Source organism: Procambarus clarkii, chromosome 12 (genome assembly GCF_040958095.1).
Source record: "Procambarus clarkii isolate CNS0578487 chromosome 12, FALCON_Pclarkii_2.0, whole genome shotgun sequence".
NCBI lineage: Eukaryota > Metazoa > Arthropoda > Malacostraca > Decapoda > Cambaridae > Procambarus > Procambarus clarkii.
The window spans coordinates 12,892,933-12,911,343 of record NC_091161.1 but is presented as its reverse complement, the minus strand read 5'-3'; the positions used below and the strand labels follow the sequence as shown (position 1 = coordinate 12,911,343).

Here is an 18,411-nt window from a genome sequence, read left to right as displayed (position 1 = left end):
TGAGTGTGTGTGCCTCTGTAGCAGCACCAGTTAACCTCATCTGGACCACTCCTCAAGTGTCAACTGAGTGTGTGTGCCTCTGTAGCAGCACCAGTTAACCTCATCTGGACCACTCCTCAAGTGTCAACTGAGTGTGTGTGCCTCTGTAGCAGCACCAGTTAACCTCATCTGGACCAATTATGCCCATTCCTCTTGAGGCCGCCAACCTTCTCAAAGTGCTCAAAAAAAGTCTCGGACTCTTCTGGCACGAATAGTTGACCAGACCACACACTAGAAGGTGAAGGGACGACGACATTTCGGTCCGTCCTAGAACATTTAAGTCGATTGTGACGAATAGTGCTATATCCTTTTTCCATACTCCATTGTCCTGCTGGCAATAGCTTCTGGGACCCCAATGTTCTATCCTCTGCTCAGCTATATTTCTATTTGCTTCGATCTCCATCTGCTTATAAAACTATTCCATGGGCTTATAACCCCTCTTGAGGTTATCTTGAGATGATTTCGGGGCTTTTTAGTGTCCCCGCGGCCCGGTCCTCGACCAGGCCTCCACCCCCAGGAAGCAGCCCGTGACAGCTGACTAACTCCCAGGTACCTATTTACTGCTACGTAACAGGGGCATAGGGTGAAAGAAACTGCCCATTGTTTCTCGCCGGCGCCTGGGATCGAACCCAGGAGTCCCGCATGCTGTCCGCTCGGCCGACCGGCTCCCTTGATGTTGAAAAGGAATCTCCTGTTCTCACTCCTACATTGTGGGTTGTTGAGCTTGACACCTTTGCTCCTTGTTTGTGTTACATCTGACCTTTTGGAGAGTCTGTCCGGGTCAATATTCCCCAAATTGTTCATTATTTTAAAAGTTTCTACGAGATCAGCCTTATCATGCATGGTTTGTAGTGTTGTTAGCCTTGTGGCCCCATATATCATTCCTGATGCGAGAGTTGACTTAGCTCTGGAATGATTTTTATTGCCCGGTGTTGCACTTTCACCAGAGCAGCTGTATCCTTTTGAAGATGAGGTCTCCATGCATGGCTACAATAATCCAAATGGGGATCCTTATAGTGAGATCTACAAGGAACTTTACTTAGGGCCTCATGTTCATTCGCTAGCTTAGCTAACTCACGAATGGTCCTGTACAGAGCTTCACCTGCAGCTAAACTATCATCCGAATTATCGAGGGGTTCGTGTGTCTGCCTGTTCTCTTAAGTGTTGCAGCCCTTTTCTTCGGTAGGCAGGAGAGAGAGAGAGAGAGAGAGAGAGAGAGAGAGAGAGAGAGAGAGAGAGAGAGAGAGAGAGAGAGAGAGAGAGAGAGAGAGAGAGAGAGAGAGAGAGCGAGAGAGAGAGAGAGAGAGCGAGCAGGGGGGTGAGAGAGTAGGGGCAGGGGGGAAGAGAGAGAGAGAGAGAGTAGGGAGGGTGAGAGAGTAGGGGCAGGGGGGAAGAGAGAGAGAGAGAAATGTAGGAGAATACAGGACGGAAATTCCAGACAAAGCTTCGTCATTTACATTCCTTTTAGTCATTCTTACTCTCTTAAATTGCTGCGTTTACACCACTCCACCCATTTCTCCCCCTCCTTGTCCCCATCCCCTGTCCCCCTCCCTTCCCCCGTCCCATCTCTAGCCTCCAGCCCTGGAGTCAAGCTCCTCCCCCTTGCAACAGGTGTTGAAGCTCAATATAAGAGATTCAGGACCTCGTACCTACTGTAGACCGGACCGTCTCGACCCGGGCAGCTGCTTGTACCCTCAACACCAACACTGATTCAAGGTAAGATTATTCTTAGCCAGGGAAATATATTTAGGAAAGCCTGGCTTTGGTTTGCATGGCTTTCTTGGGAGCTTTCTTGGTTTGGCTTGCAAGGCTAGCTAGCTATATCTATATATATATATGACTCACTCTATATATATGAGTCACTTCTGGGGTGTGAGTTTTCAGTCGCATATAGTCCTGGGGATCATTCAGGCTTGTTCGCACCTCTGTATGTGTGTGTGTGTGTGTGTGTGTATATATATATATATATATATATATATATATATATATATATATATATATATATATATATATATATATATATATATAATGTATTCACCTAGCAGTAAATAAGTACCTTAGAGTTAGGCAACTGTATCTCTGAGAAGATCATTTGTTGGCCTGGGCTGACTCCAGTAAGCCTGACGCCTGACGGCTTCCAGTCCCCGAGAAAGGAAAACTATATAAGTAATTTATCAAATATTCTACATCGCTGAGCACAATATTGAAAATAATAATAAAAATACAAGCAGGCCAAGTTCTATTCTTCGTTGTGTAAGTTCTTTGATTCATGACTCGAGTTTAGAATATTTTGTTGCGTCTTAAAATGAAATTCGTTTAATTATTGATTGATTGATAAAGATTAAGCCACCTAAGAGGCGGCACGGGCATGAATAGCCCGTAATTTAATTGACAAAAATGTGTTGGTTTCAGATGCGGTTTTCAAGTGTGGTGTTGCCGGCCTTGTTAGTCGTGGCGATGATGTCTGCCAGCGATGGTTACTTGTGTCTTGGGACCTTCGCCCTTGGCGGCCTGTCAGTCGCTGAAGGCGCCGCCTTCTACCACTTCTGGGGCAACAGTGACCCCATCATCTCCACCAAGAGGAAGTATCGCGGCCCGCACCAACGTCGCAACAGACGTCGCCATGGCCGGGCCATCCACAACGTCTATAAAGAAAGAAAGAACTCGTTATCTTCTGTGGATAACCATGACAGTTGTATTCTGAAGATGCTGTGTCATCTTCAGACGAGCGTGGGCGTTGGCCGATCCCAGGAGAGCGCCCTGGTTAATTGGCTTGCCAGCACCCCGGAGATTTACAGTACCGCCATTATGCCTGGCATGGATATTGGCGCCAAAACCCAGAGCGCCATCGACTGCGACACGATCTCTAAGTGTTCTCTGAGCGAGGCCCAGGTGAGCGGCCTCTTACAGGAGGTCCTGGAGCGTCGCTGATCTTAACCCCCGCCAGCAGCAATACTTGTAGTGACTATAGTAGGTTAGACATGACACACACAGCTATAGAGAGCACTGATCAGTATTAACGACCTGTAGTCTCAACTTTCAAGCACTTCCTCGTCCCCTGCTGTCCACTGGAACCGCTCAAGCACCACCTCGTTCCCTGCTGTCCACTGGAACCGCTCAAGCACCACCTCGTCCCCTGCTGCCCACTGGAACCGCTCAAGCACCACCTCGTTCCCTGCTGCCCACTGGAACCGCTCAAGCACCACCTCGTTCCCCGCTGCCCACTGGAACCGCTCAAGCAGCACCTCGTCCCCTGCTGTCCACTGGAACCGCTCAAGCACTTCCTCGTCCCCTGCTGCCCACTGGAACCGCTCAAGCACCACCTCGTTCCCTGCTGTCCACTGGAACCGCTCAAGCACTTCCTCGTCCCCTGCTGCCCACTGGAACCGCTCAAGCACCACCTCGTTCCCTGCTGCCCACTGGAACCGCTCAAGCACCACCTCGTTCCCTGCTGCCCACTGGAACCGCTCAAGCACCACCTCGTTCCCTGCTGCCCACTGGAACCGCTCAAGCACCACCTCGTTCCCTGCTGCCCACTGGAACCGCTCAAGCACCACCTCGTTCCCTGCTGTCCACTGGAACCGCTCAAGCAGCACCTCGTCCCCTGCTGTCCACTGGAACCGCTCAAGTATGTTCTCAAGCGCCTGCTCAACATTTATTTGAATCATTTAATTTAAACTGTTAATTTTTGTGTTTTTTACATTTATAATAAATGTTGAAATTGTCTCAACTTTATATTTCATTCATGTGTATAATTGGTTTATTTACATATATAATTAATTTTGTTCGGGACAGGCAGCCTGTGTGTGTCTGCGTGTCAATGTTGGAGACCTGAGGCTTGTGGCTAACCTCGTGGCGTAAATTTGCATGGGGAGAAACATTTGGGCAGAGTTTCTTTCACCCTGATGTCCCCTGTTACCTAGCAGTAAATAGGTACCTGGGTGTTAGTCAGCTGTCACGGGCTGCTTCCTGGGGGTGGAGGCCTGGTCGAGGACCGGGCCGTGGGGACACTAAAGCCCCGAAATCATCTCAAGATAACCTCAAGATAACCCACAACCCACGAAAATGGTGTAAAGTGGCTAGCTGAGTCCCTAGATTTCTTGACTAGGGCCATTCAGCTTCTCCAAGGTTGAAGTCAATATTGACTTATTAAATAAGTGCATATGTGACATACTAATTTATTGAGAATATTTTAGTTTACCTTGAAAAGCTATATAGAAAACACCGACCTTACCTAACCTTCTTAGTATGTTAAGATAAGCATCTTATTGCTTCGTAATTACAATTATTTCTTTACCTATTATAGGTATAGGTTAAGTAATAATTGTAATTACGAAGCAATAAGATGCTTATCTTAACATACTAAGAAGGTTAGGTAAGGTCGGTGTTTTCTATAAAGCTTTTCAAGGTAAACTAAAATATTCACAATAAATTAGTATGTCACATATGCACTTATTTAATAAGTCAATATTGACTATACGAAATTGCGAGAACGGGTTGCTCCAAGAGGCTAGTCTTCTTGAGGTGGGTGTCTTAACACCTAGAGAGACACTATGTATCATGTCCCATAATCCAGGGATGCACGTGTCTGAATATGTTGATAAACAAAGCCCTCTCGGTTCGAGCCTCACGAGAGACATCTCCCGTCACGCAAGGTGCAGTCGCACCTCCACAGATCTCCAGTATCAGTTCTTGATACTGGTAATGGCTCAAAAGGGCCACCTCTTACGGGCTATTCATGCCCGTGCCACCTTTTGGGTGGCTTAATCTTCATCAATCGGTTGATCGCTAGATTTTACACATGGAGGATCTGTTTGACTGTTCTGGGATGCAGGGAGGGAGAGAAGATTGATTGATTAAGCCTCCCAAGAGGTGGCACGGGCATGAATAGCCCGTAAAGAGAGAACAGACGAAGATAGATTGATACAGAGATACCAATAGTCTCTCTCTAATAATTTATCATGTCTGCTTTTATAACTATTCAGAGTTTGTCTCCTTCACTGCCCCAGTTCTTCTCATGTGTTTAACTTATGTTATTATGAATCATTTCTGTTGTTTTTAATGTTTTCTTGATGAACAGACTTCTGGCATAGTCCCCCCTCGATGCACTTGTCCGAACCGCTGCGCGTATTAGTGGCTAGTGGCTTAGTATATAATACTCTTATCTAGAAATCTAACTTGCTGTTTATAACTCATTTTATATGTAATTTTTAACTCAATAAACATTATTATTATTATTATAGTTACAACACTCGGCGAGGTATGTGTGGGTTACTCATTAGGATAATTATAAGGTATTGCAAGTCCATGATGCAACTTTAGCTTTCGGAGCTGCAACTGGCTTAGAGGCGAGGCTGTGTTCGCCAGTAATTGTGGACGCTGATGGCGTTCGCTTCCTGGAATGTTTGGTGTAGCGATGAGCGAGGTCCGTTGTGTGGTGTTTGGGATTCTTGTGTGTACCTTCTGTGTACCCTAGTCTTGTGTGTGTGTGTGTGTGTGTGTGTGTACCCTGGTCTTGTGTGTGTGTGTGTGTACCCTGGTCTTGTGTGTGTGTGTGTGTGTGTGTGTGTGTGTACCCTGGTCTTGTGTGTGTGTGTGTGTGTGTGTGTGTGTGTGTGTGTGTGTGTGTGTGTGTGTGTACCCTGGTCTTGTGTGTGTGTGTGTGTGTGTGTGTGTGTGTGTGTGTGTGTACTCTGGTCTTGTACTCGCCTGGTTGTGTTTGCGGGGGTTGAGCTCTGGCTCTTTGGTCCCGCCTCTCAACAGTCAATCAACAGGTGTACAGGTTCCTGAGCCTATTGGGCTCTATCATATCTACACTTGAAACTGTGTATGGAGTCAGCCTCCACCACATCACTTCCTAATGCATTCCATCCGTTAACTACTCTGACACTGAAAAAATTCCTTCTAACGTCTCTGTGGGTCATGTGGGTACTCAGTTTCCACCTGTGTAGGTAGTGATCATGTCTCCCCTTACTCTTCTGTCTTCCAGTGTCGTAAGGTGCATTTCCCGCAGCCTTTCCTCGTAACTCATGCCTCTTAGTTCTGGGACTAGTCTAGTAGCATACCTTTGGACTTTTTCCAGCTTCGTCTTGTGCTTGACAAGGTACGGGCTCCATGTTGGGGCCGCATACTCCAGGATTGGTCTTACATATGTGGTGTACAAGATTCTGAATGATTCCTTACACAAGGTTCCTGAACGCCGTTCTGATGTTAGCCAGCCTCGCATATGCCGCAGACGTTATTCTCTTTATGTGGGCTTCAGGAGACAGGTTTGGTGTGATATCAACTCCTAGATCTTTCTCTCTGTCCGTTTCATTAAGTACTTCATCTCCTATTCTGTATCCTGTGTCTGGCCTCCTGTTTCCACTGCCTAGTTTCATTACTTTGCATTTACTCGGGTTGAACTTCAACAGCCATTTGTTGGACCATTCACTCAGTCTGTCTAGGTCATCTTGTAGCCTCCTACTATCATCCTCAGTTTCAATCCTCCTCATAATTTTTGCATCGTCTGCAAACATTGAGAGGAACGATTCTATACCCTCTGGGAGATCATTTACATATATCAGAAACAGTATAGGTCCAAGGACTGACCCCTGCGGGACTCCACTCGTAACGTCTCGCCAATCTGAGACCTCACCTCTCACACAGACTCGTTGTCTCTTGTTGCTTAGGTACTCCTGTATCCAACGGATTACCTTCCCTTTCACTCCAGCCTGCATCTCCAGCTTTTTCACTAGCCTCTTGTGTGGCACTGTGTCAAAGGCTTTCTGACAATCCAAGAATATGCAGTCTGCAGTCTATGTGTGTGTGTGTGTGTGTGTGTCTGTGTGTGTGTGTGTGTGTGTGTGTGTGTGTGTGTGTGTGTGTGTGTGTGTGTGTGTGTGTGTACCCTGGTCTTGTATGTGTGTGTGTGTGTACCCTGGTCTTGTGTGTGTGTGTACCCTGGTCTTGTGTGTGTGTACCTATATGTACCCTGTTGTACCTATATGTACCCTATTATTGCTAGTTCCCTATTCCCTGTAGACACCCCCTGTCTATCTGTCCCTATGAAGTACACTCCTCCTCCTCTTCGCCACGACGACATTAAGTCATAGCTTCAGCCATGTTGATGTCATCGTCACGTAGACATTTTCCATTGTAGTCACGTGGGGTCTTCGGATTGAAAAGCTGTCGGCGTTCTATGGCTGGGTTCAGGAGTCCCGCTGTGTGCCCGTCTCTACAGGGCTGGAGTTCATTGGGCACTAACACGGCGTCATTCTCTAGGTATTCAGGCCTGTCATGGCAACAGCAGGCGCCCTGTGACGCAGTTGACATGCATATCCAAGAGTCACGAAGCAGTTACGCAAGCACTTTACGAACGTGTTCATCTTTCCTCAATCTTTGACGGCTTTGGTTGTGTTTATTAAATTGTTTACAAGGATGGAAACTTGCCAATCAACTATTGTTATTACACATAGAGATCACAATAACGTGATGCATCAAATGAACAAATCCACAAGGGACGCAGGTTCGAATCCTCGGCACGGCCCTTGTGGATTTGTTCAACTGTTGTTATTGTTATAAACAGCCTCCTGGTGCTTCGGAGCTCATTAACTGTTTAATAATTGTAAACAAAGCCGCCAAAGATTGAGAAAAGATGGACAGGTTCGTAATTGGTTGCGTAACTGCTTCGTGAATCTGGCCCCCAGGTTCGTAAGTGCTTGCGTAACTGCTTCGTGAATCTGGCCCCAGGATCGTAAGTGCTTGCGCAACTGCTTCGTGAATCTGGCCCCAGGTTCGTAAATACTTGAGTAACTGCTTCGTGAATCTGGCCCCAGGTTCGTAAATACTTGCGTAACTGCTTCGTGAATCTGGCCCCAGGTTCATAAATACTTGCGTAACTGCTTCCTGAATCTGGCCCTCAGGTTCGTAAGTACTTGCGTAACTGCTTCGGGAATCTGGCCCCCAGGTTCGTAAGTGTTTGCGTAACTGCTTCGTGAATCTGGCCCCAGGTTCGTAAGTGCTTGCGTAACTGCTTCGTGAATCTGGCCCCCAGGTTCGTAAGTGCTTGCGTAACTGCTTCGTGAATCTGGCCCCCAGGTTCGTAAGTGCTTGCGTAACTGCTTCGTGAATCTGGCCCCAGGTTCGTAAGTGCTTGCGTAACTGCTTCGTGAATCTGGCCCCAGGTTCGTAAGTGCTTGCGTAACTGCTCCGTGAATCTGGCCCAGCTGGGCCTTACAAATTACGTCGTGTTTCGCTCCTATGCTTTACGGCCAAAAATCGCCGTATTAGAATTTTCAAACAAAAAATGAAAATTAATTTTTCTAACTGAAATGGACCCAAGGCAGCAAATTTTGGGTCGTCTGGTTAGTTAGAAGAGCTACAAGTTCTCCTAAGATTTGAAAACGTCTTGAAAACCCTTAACCTAACCTGGGGTTCACTGGGGCCTGACGGCTGAGTGAACAGCGCTCGGGCTTCGTAGTCATAACGTTCCGGGTTCAATCCTCGGTGGAGGTGGAAACAAACGGGCAGAGTTTCTTTCACCCCTGATGCTCCTGTTCACTTAGCAGTAAATAGGTACCTGGGAGTTAGACAGGTGCTACGGGCTGCTTCCTGGAAGGGGGGGGGGTGTAAACTAGCCGTTGTTGTTGTTGTTTTAGATTCAGCTACTCAGAACAAAAGTTGCAAGTAGCACGGGCTATGGCGAGCCCGTAGATTTAGGATCGAATTGTCTTTTCACATGCACTGTTTGCTTGCAGACGAGGAGTCACAATAACGTGGCTAAAGTAAGTTGACCAGACCACACACTAGAAAGTGAAGGGACGACGACGTTTCGGTCCGTCCTGGACCATTCTCCAGTCGATTGAAATGATCATCCTGGACCATTCTCAAGTCGATTGCAAGTCACAATTGTCTTGAGAATGGTCCAGGACCTAGCGAAACGTCGTCGTCCCTTCACCTTCTAGTGTGTGGTCTGGTCAACATACTTCGTTTCATCTCGCCTTCTGAAGTGAGAGGATTAATTCATTACCTCCCTCGCCTCTCATTAATCTAATCGCCAAAGCTTCATTTATCTCTGACATTTTATCCCTAATACTCTGTAAGTTCAATCACGTCATTACCTCAGTAATGGTATTTCTTGAGCCATGATAATAATCTTGGGATTATTATCATGGCTCCATGTTGTACCTTCTTCATTTGAAATTGTAATTGAAATAAGTTTATTAGAACATAAGAACAAAGGTAACTGCAAAAGGCCTATTGGCCTATACGAGGCAGCTCCTATCTATAACCACCCAATCCCACTCATATACATGTCCAACCTGCGCTTGAAACAATCGAGGGACCCCACCTCCATCACGTTACGCGGTAATTGGTTCCACAATTGGTAATTGTTACTAACGCTTCGATTAATAAATCCCAGTGTCCTGTTCGCCTTATTACGAACATTCATGCATTGATCCTTTTGTTTTAAATTCTTACTAATCATAACTCCCAGATCCCTTTCGCAATCCGACTTCGCGATCTCAACACCATCTAGCTCGTATCTTGTAACTCTATCATCATTACCTAACCTCAGAACTTTACATTTATTAGCATTAAACTGCATCTGCCAATCCTTTGACCATTTCAAAACCCTTTTTAGATCAACTTGAAGTGATAGTGAGTCTTCTTCCGTGTTAATTTCCTTACCGATTGTAAGAAAATCAGAGCAAAGTTAGAGTCTGAGAACATAACGTATTGCCAGGAAGCTTTCTGAAGTTTGTGTAGTTTGTGGTAGCTTGTGGTAATTAGACGGACCCAACTCTGTTACCAAACCAGTATTTACCCAAGTCTTTCCTAAATCTAAACTTATACAATATATACCCATTGTTTCTTGTTCTGTCTTGTGTTGATACTTTTAGAGGGATAAATTACTGCATCTACGATGATTCCTCCCTGCCTCGTATGGGCCTATTAGCCCATACGAGGCAGCTCCTTGGAAAGATCTAAGAAAGGATTTTATACTTACAGCAGGTAACAGTGGTGATCTCACTTGTTGGGAACTCTACTGCCCCCTGGGGGTGGATGGAGTAACTTATGAAATGCTGTGACTGAGATAATGAGGATAGAGTTGAATCTGAGAAGTATTGGGGATAGAATTTCAGAGATAAATGTAGCCTCTGCCATTAGATTAATGAGAGGTGGGGGATCTAATGAATTAATCCTCTCAGTTCAAATGGTGGGAAGTAATGAACTATATATGTTAAAGTATAATAAGGCCTATTGACCCATACGAGTCTAAACTTGTCTAGTTTGTACCCTTTGTTTCGTGTTCTGTCTTGTGTTGATACTTTTAAGAACATAAGAACAAAGCCAACCGCAGAAGGCCCATTGCCTCACACGAGGCAGCTCCTATCTATAACCACCCAATCCCACTCATATACATGTCCAACCCACGCTTGAAACAATCGAGGGACCCCACCTCCACCACGTTACGCGGCAATTGGTCCCACAAATCAACAACTCTGTTACCAAACCAGTATTTACCCAAGTCTTTCCTAAATCTAAACTTATACAATATATACCCATTGTTTCTGGTTCTGTCTTGTGTTGATACTTTTAATACCCTATTAATATCCCCCTTTGTTATGTCCATTCATCCACTTGTAAACCTCTATCATGTCACCAAGTGACAGTAGTAACACACTTAAGAATTATTCAATAATAAATACAAACTCGTCCTTCACCTATGGTAAAGGAAAGTCAACTTGGAAGGATTCAATTTACATGAGATTAAGAGTAGGCTACAAATATATCTGGCAATACGGTGTTGATGTCAGTGAAAAAGATAAGGAGTGTAAATTATGTAATATGCCGCACGCCCACACCTTAGAACATTATGTATTAGAGTGTCAACTTATTGATAACTATAGAAATAAGGAAATAAGTAGTGTACCACATCAAACTGGGTGTGTGATAATGGTATGATAGACAGTATACTTAGGAGCTACAAGAATTTTGCCCCAAGAGTGTAACACTCATATGCTGTGCTTACGATATTAACCTGCAATGTTAAATGGGATTCTTGTAATCCCATTTAACATTGCAATCCCATTTGTACTCACTGGATTTATGCGCCGCTTGAGGGACTTGAAGTAGAGGAGGGTAGAAATAGCCTAAACTACTCTATCCCTTTGAGATATATTTTATTGTCTCAATAAACGCACTTGATCTTGAATAGGAGTTGCCTCGTATGGTCCAATAGGCTTTCTGAAGCTACTTCCATTCTAAGGTGTTCATGCTGGACGCGTTTAAGTGAATTTATGTCCATAAATTCAAATCTCGTCCATAAATCTAGAAATTAATCCCATGTACCTTAATTCGAACATGAACTTGATGTGCTATTGGCTGTCAAGCCCCGGTCTCCACTAATCAGAGGTCTGCTTAAGCCTGGGGATTGGTGAAGCCTAAGCTACACAAGAGGTAGCACGGGCATGAATAGCCCTTAAAAGCCTGGGGATAGGGCTCTACCATAGTATATAAGCGACGTCCCCGGGCAAAAGTTATCAATTTCCTTGGAAGTGCTCTGGAATAGACATCTCCCTCGTCGGTCAAAGTAAAGGTGAGTTCTTGTTTCTCTTTTCTTTGTTTTTATCTCTTTCTATCTCTTTGTCTCTCTCTATCTCTGTCTCTCTGTTTCTGTCTCTGTCCCTGTTTCTGTCTCTCTGTTTCTGTCTCTCTGTTTCTGTCTCTCTGTTTCTCTGTCTCTCTGTCTCTCTGTTTCTGTCTCTGTCCCTGTTTCTGTCTTTCTCTATCTCTGTCTCTCTCTATCTCTGTCTCTCTCTGTTTCTGTCTCTCTGTTTCTGTCTCTGTCCCTGTTTCTGTCTCTCTGTTTCTGTCTCTCTCTATCTCTGTCTCTCTCTGTTTCTGTCTCTGTCCCTGTTTCTGTCTCTCTGTCTCTCTCTATCTCTGTCTCTCTCTGTTTCTGTCTCTCTGTTTCTGTCTCTGTCCCTGTTTCTGTCTCTCTGTTTCTGTCTCTCTGTTTCTGTCTCTGTCCCTGTTTCTGTCACTCTGTTTCTGTCTCTGTCCCTGTTTCTGTCTCTCTGTTTCTGTCTCTCTGTTTCTGTCTCTCTGTTTCTGTCTCTCTGCTTCTGTCTCTCTGCTTCTGTCTCTCTGTTTCTGTCTCTCTGTTTCTGTCTCTCTGTTTGTCTCTCTGTTTCTGTCTCTGTCTCTCTGTTTCTCTGTCTCTCTGTTTCTGTTTGTCTCTCTGTTTCTCTGTCTCTCTTTCTCTGTCTCTCTGTTTCTCTGTCTCTCTGTTTCTCTGTCTCTCTGTTTCTCTGTTTCTGTCTCTCTGTTTCTGTCTCTCTGTTTCTGTCTCTGTCTCTCTGTTTCTCTGTCTCTCTGTTTCTGTCTCTCTGTTTCTCTGTTTCTGTCTCTCTGTTTCTCTGTCTCTCTGTTTCTCTGTCTCTCTGTTTCTCTGTCTCTCTGTTTCTGTCTCTCTGTTTCTCTGTCTCTCTGTCTCTCTGTTTCTCTGTCTCTCTGTTTCTCTGTCTCTCTGTTTCTCTGTCTCTCTGTTTCTCTGTCTCTCTGTTTCTCTGTCTCTCTGTTTCTCTGTCTCTCTGTCTCTCTGTTTCTCTGTCTCTCTGTTTCTCTGTCTCTCTTGTTTCTCTGTCTCTCTGTCTCTCTTGTTTCTCTGTTTCTGTCTCTCTGTCTCTGTTTCTCTGTCTCTCTGTTTCTGTCTCTCTGTTTCTGTCTCTCTGTTTCTCTGTCTCTCTCTGTTTCTTTCTCTGTCTCTCTGTCTCTCTCTGTTTCTTTCTCTGTCTCTGTCTCTCTGTTTCTGTCTCTGTTTCTCTGTCTCTCTCTGTTTCTCTGTCTCTCTCTGTTTCTCTGTCTCTCTCTGTTTCTCTGTCTCTCTTTTTCTCTGTCTCTCTTTTTCTGTCTCTCTTTTTCTCTGTCTCTCTTTTTCTCTGTCTCTCTTTTTCTCTGTCTCTCTTTTTCTCTGTCTCTGTTTCTCTGTTTCTCTGTCTCTGTTTCTCTGTCTCTCTCTGTTTCTCTGTCTCTCTCTGTTTCTCTGTCTCTCTGTTTCTCTGTCTCTCTGTCTCTCTGTTTCTCTGTCTCTCTGTTTCTCTGTCTCTCTGTTTCTCTGTCTCTCTGTTTCTCTGTCTCTCTGTTTCTCTGTCTCTCTGTTTCTCTGTCTCTCTGTTTCTCTGTCTCTCTGTTTCTCTGTCTCTCTGTTTCTCTGTCTCTCTGTTTCTCTGTCTCTGTCTCTCTGTTTCTCTGTTTCTCTGTCTCTCTGTTTCTCTGTCTCTCTGTTTCTCTGTCTCTCTGTTTCTCTGTCTCTCTGTTTCTCTGTCTCTCTGTTTCTCTGTCTCTCTGTCTCTCTGTCTCTGTCTCTCTCTGTTTCTCTGTCTCTCTCTGTTTCTCTGTCTCTCTCTGTTTCTCTGTCTCTCTCTGTTTCTCTGTCTCTCTGTCTCTCTGTCTCTCTGTCTCTCTGTCTCTCTGTCTCTCTGTCTCTCTGTTTCTCTGTCTCTCTGTCTCTCTGTTTCTCTGTCTCTCTGTTTCTCTGTCTCTCTGTTTCTCTGTCTCTCTGTTTCTCTGTCTCTCTGTTTCTCTGTCTCTCTGTTTCTCTGTCTCTCTGTTTCTCTGTCTCTCTGTTTCTCTGTCTCTCTGTCTCTCTGTCTCTCTGTTTCTCTGTCTCTCTGTTTCTCTGTCTCTCTGTCTCTGTCTCTCTGTCTCTGTCTCTCTCTCACTCATTGTCTCTGTCTCTCTATCGCCAGTATCTAAGTTACTAAACTATCGCCACTTTCTTTCCCAAGTTTAAATATATTTAAAAATAAAGACTTAGAGCCATTAAGAGTATCTCTATCTCACTCTGTCTCATTCTATCTCTCATGGGCAGATGATACATATGTAATATCATTATCTGGGCGATTTACTGTCCTAACTATAATACTAATTTCGCATTTCTTCCTCAGATGCGGAGCTTCATAGTGATGATGGTGTTGATGGTGACTGGGGTCAAGGCCTTGCTCCTGCTGGCCGGGGCGCTGGGCGGCCTAGCAGCCCTCAAGGGCGCCGCCCTTATTGGCTACACGGCCGCCCTCCACAAGGCGCAGAAGTACGAGTTTCTGTACAATAAACATCGCTTTGGCCGAAGCCTCGAGGGCACTAGGGACGCCGGAGAGGAACTCTTGTCTGCCGTGGGGAAACTCGATACAGAAGGATGTATTCTTAAACTTCTGTGTTATCTTCAGATTAAGGAGAAGTCTTTGGTGTCTCAGGAGGAAAGCGTGTTGATTGATTTGTTCGCTAATATCACCGAGACTCACTATAATGTCGCTTTCATCCGCGCCGCGGATATCGGCGCAAAGGCTCAGGATATCCACGAATGCGATAAGCATTTCTACATGTGTCCGCTGATTCCGGAGCAGCTCAGCAGTCTGCTGCAGCAGGCCTGGGGCTGCGATTCCTATCCTATTGCCGCCCGGCAAAAGCAACACATAATTGCCCGTCGCAACATATAGGATGTGAGTGATGTTGCATGCATGTTGAGGATGTTGTAGCAACACTTCAATGCAACGGCAACTGTTGCTTGACACTGACTGCGGTCAAACTGTTCCTGCCTCGTTCATGTCTTGTTTACTGAGGTTCTTATTATTTAACATTGTAATTCAAATTGATTTTCTCATTGAAATCATGTAGAAATGTGGCGTTTTGAAAATTTGGAGGCAATTTTTTAGGTAGCCTAATGGGTCATGATGGACATTTAGCCTATTGTGGCCGAGTCGGTTAAGACAGTTTTTTCAATTGCCTCCAAATGATACAATTCATACATCACGCCATTGTTATGTCTGTTTAGAAAAAACATGTATAGATAGTCGACCTTCTGACTATTCAGACGTAGTATAATTAACTTTGTGTTTCACTCTTGGATCAAGATTATAAAATTTGTTATAAAATAAATATTGAAGAACAAAGATATTTGTTTCATTCGAAACAAAGGATAAGTTAACGTAGATCCTTTCTGTAGATGATTTGTAAAGTTTTGTCATGTTAATGAGGTGCCTAGCACCTCATTAACAGAGGTGCCTAGCACCTCATTAACAGAGGTGCCTAGCACCCCTATAATTGCTGCGTTTGCAATTAATAAACAAGAAACTACAACATAATACTGTACAGACAGATCATCTGGCCCCATAATCAGATGGCATATTAATATTAATCTGCGTTCTGCCCACCTACTTGGCCAGGGGCCAGATTCACGAAGCAATTCGCAAGCACTTACGAACCTGTCCATCTTTTCTCAATCTTTGGCGGCTTTGTTTACAATTATTAAACAGTTAATGAGCTCCGAAGCACCAGGAGGCTGTTTATAACAATAACAACAGTTGATTGGCAAGTTTTCATGCTTGTAAACTGTTTAATAAATGTAACCAAAGATGTATGTATGTAAAATGTATGTCCTAAGAGTTTAGGACAGGAGTTTAGGAGTTTATTTGTAATTCCTTTTGAAAACAATTCCTCTTGCTAATACTGAATAAGGGCTGTCAGCTCACTCATACTGAACCATGTATGGTGACTTCACCATCCTTGATCTCGTGTATGGTGACTTCACCATCCTTGATCTCGTGTATGGTGCCCTCACCATCACTGACCTCGTGTATGGTGCCCTCACCATCACTGACCTCGTGTATGGTGCCCTCACCATCCTTGATCTCGTGTATGGTGACTTCACCATCCTTGATCTCGTGTATGGTGCCCTCACCATCACTGACCTCGTGTATGGTGCCCTCACCATCACTGACCTTGTGTATGGTGACTTCACCATCACTGACCTTGTGTATGGTGCCCTCACCATCACTGACCTCGTGTATGGTGCCCTCACCATCACTGACCTCGTGTATGGTGCCCTCACCATCACTGACCTCGTGTATGGTGCCCTCACCATCACTGACCTTGTGTATGGTGACTTCACCATCACTGACCTTGTGTATGGTGCCCTCACCATCACTGACCTTGTGTATGGTGACTTCACCATCACTGACCTTGTGTATGGTGCCCTCACCATCACTGACCTCGTGTATGGTGCCCTCACCATCACTGACCTTGTGTATGGTGCCCTCACCATCACTGACCTTGTGTATGGTGCCCTCACCATCACTGACCTCGTGTATGGTGCCCTTACCATCACTGACCTTGTGTATGGTGCCCTCACCATCACTGACCTTGTGTATGGTGACTTCACCATCACTGACCTTGTGTATGGTGCCCTCACCATCACTGACCTCGTGTATGGTGCCCTCACCATCACTGACCTTGTGTATGGTGCCCTCACCATCACTGACCTTGTGTATGGTGCCCTCACCATCACTGACCTCGTGTATGGTGCCCTTACCATCACTGACCTTGTGTATGGTGCCCTTACCATCACTGACCTTGTGTATGGTGCCCTTACCATCACTGACCTTGTGTACGGTGCCCTCACCATCACTGACCTTGTGTATGGTGACTTCACCATCACTGACCTCGTGTATGGTGACTTCACCATCACTGACCTCGTGTACGGTGCCCTCACCATCACTGACCTCGTGTATGGTGCCCTCACCATCACTGACCTTGTGTATGGTGACTTCACCATCACTGACCTCGTGTATGGTGACTTCACCATCACTGACCTTGTGTACGGTGCCCTCACCATCACTGACCTTGTGTATGGTGACTTCACCATCACTGACCTCGTGTATGGTGACTTCACCATCACTGACCTCGTGTATGGTGCCCTCACCATCACTGACCTTGTGTACGGTGCCCTCACCATCACTGACCTTGTGTATGGTGCCCTCACCATCACTGACCTTGTGTATGGTGCCCTCACCATCACTGACCTTGTGTATGGTGCCCTCACCATCACTGACCTTGTGTATGGTGACTTCACCATCACTGACCTCGTGTATGGTGCCCTCACCATCACTGACCTCGTGTATGGTGCCCTCACCATCACTGACCTCGTGTATGGTGATCTCACCATCACTGACCTCGTGTATGGTGACTTCACCATCACTGACCTCGTGTATGGTGCCCTCACCATCACTGACCTCGTGTATGGTGCCCTCACCATCACTGACCTTGTGTATGGTGCCCTCACCATCACTGACCTTGTGTATGGTGCCCTCACCATCACTGAGCTTGTGTATGGTGACTTCACCATCACTGACCTTGTGTATGGTGACTTCACCATCACTGACCTTGTGTATGGTGCCCTCACCATCACTGAGCTTGTGTATGGTGACTTCACCATCACTGACCTTGTGTATGGTGACTTCACCATCACTGACCTTGTGTATGGTGCCCTCACCATCACTGAGCTTGTGTATGGTGACTTCACCATCACTGACCTTGTGTATGGTGACTTCACCATCACTGACCTCGTGTATGGTGTCACAATACGCTGATATAACTCATGATATGAAAAATTATCAAACAAATATTAAATAATAAAGTTTTTTATCGTGTTCAATAAATAAATACATATAAATGTAAATAAATATATATATATGAAATAAAGCTTAAATGGTTCTCAAGTCATTAATCACTTAAGACTTTTATGGCCCTTACCAGGGTTCGAACCCAGTGCCAGGGATGCCTATAAGTAGTGTCTGGGGGGCCAGATTCACGAAGTAGTTACGCAAGCAGTTACGAACCTGTACATCTTTTCTCAATCTTTGGCGGCTTTGTTTACAGTTATTAAACAGTTAATGAGCTCCGAAGCACCAGGAGGCTGTTTATAACAATAACAACAGTTGATTGGCAAGTTTCATGCTTGTAAAGTGTTTAATAAATAAATGTAACGTCAAAGATTGAGGAAAGATGTATAAGTTCGTAAGTGCTTGTGTAACTGCTTCGTGAATCTGGCCCCTGATCGCACCACTAGAGTTGCAGGTGAATGGTTAGTCATGGAACTTAGTAAATAAACTCCAGGACTAGCCAATCATTCTATAATCAATCGCTGGTTAAGTGGTACTGTGTACGCCAGAGGATGAGCCCACGTAATGCAGGTTCGAACCCTAAGCGCATGGTTACTGGGTGACTGGACAGTTACTGCCCATCACCAGGTAACTGGGAGAGTAAAGTAGCTGTTGTTGTTGTTTAAGATTCGCTCCTTTGAAGAAAAAGTTCAAGTAGCACGGACTATGGTGAGCCCGTAAGTAGAGTAGCGACGCTGCCCTGTGGTGTATTCTGTTGGTCGAGGCTCTGACTATCTTGACTAAGGACAGGAAGGTCATCGCTGAATGGGTACCCGCCACACCCCCAGGCCTGCTGCAGTAGACCTCTCAGCTGCGCGGCGCTCAGCTGACAACTGGAAAATGAAACGTCGCATTCCGTAGCGTTCTGGCCACTGCTGCCGATATC

The 18,411-nt window shown here is 45.4% G+C and overlaps 2 protein-coding genes across 3 annotated transcripts; both read left to right on the top strand.

Moving 5' to 3' along the window:
- Window positions 1-1,535: 1,535 nt before the first annotated feature.
- LOC123772907 (uncharacterized) lies at window positions 1,536-3,205 on the top strand. Of its 2 annotated transcripts, none has more exons than XM_045766329.2 (2): window positions 1,536-1,755; window positions 2,452-3,193. In XM_045766329.2, the coding sequence occupies exon 2, from the start codon at window positions 2,452-2,454 to the stop codon at window positions 2,968-2,970; it is 519 nt and encodes a 172-aa protein (XP_045622285.2). In that variant the 5' UTR covers window positions 1,536-1,755; the 3' UTR covers window positions 2,971-3,193. The 2 variants fall into 2 exon arrangements, with proteins under 2 accessions (XP_045622285.2, XP_045622286.2); XM_045766330.2 differs by lacking the exon at window positions 1,536-1,755 and adding an exon at window positions 2,097-2,292 and having other exon boundaries at window positions 2,452-3,205.
- Window positions 3,056-14,953, top strand: LOC123772906 (sterol regulatory element-binding protein 1-like; the record flags this gene model as incomplete). The annotated part of the gene is made up of 2 exons (XM_045766328.2): window positions 3,056-3,667; window positions 13,977-14,953. Coding segments are annotated over 2 exons (1,161 nt in total), but the record flags the coding sequence as incomplete, so codon positions are not given.
- Window positions 14,954-18,411: the final 3,458 nt, after the last annotated feature.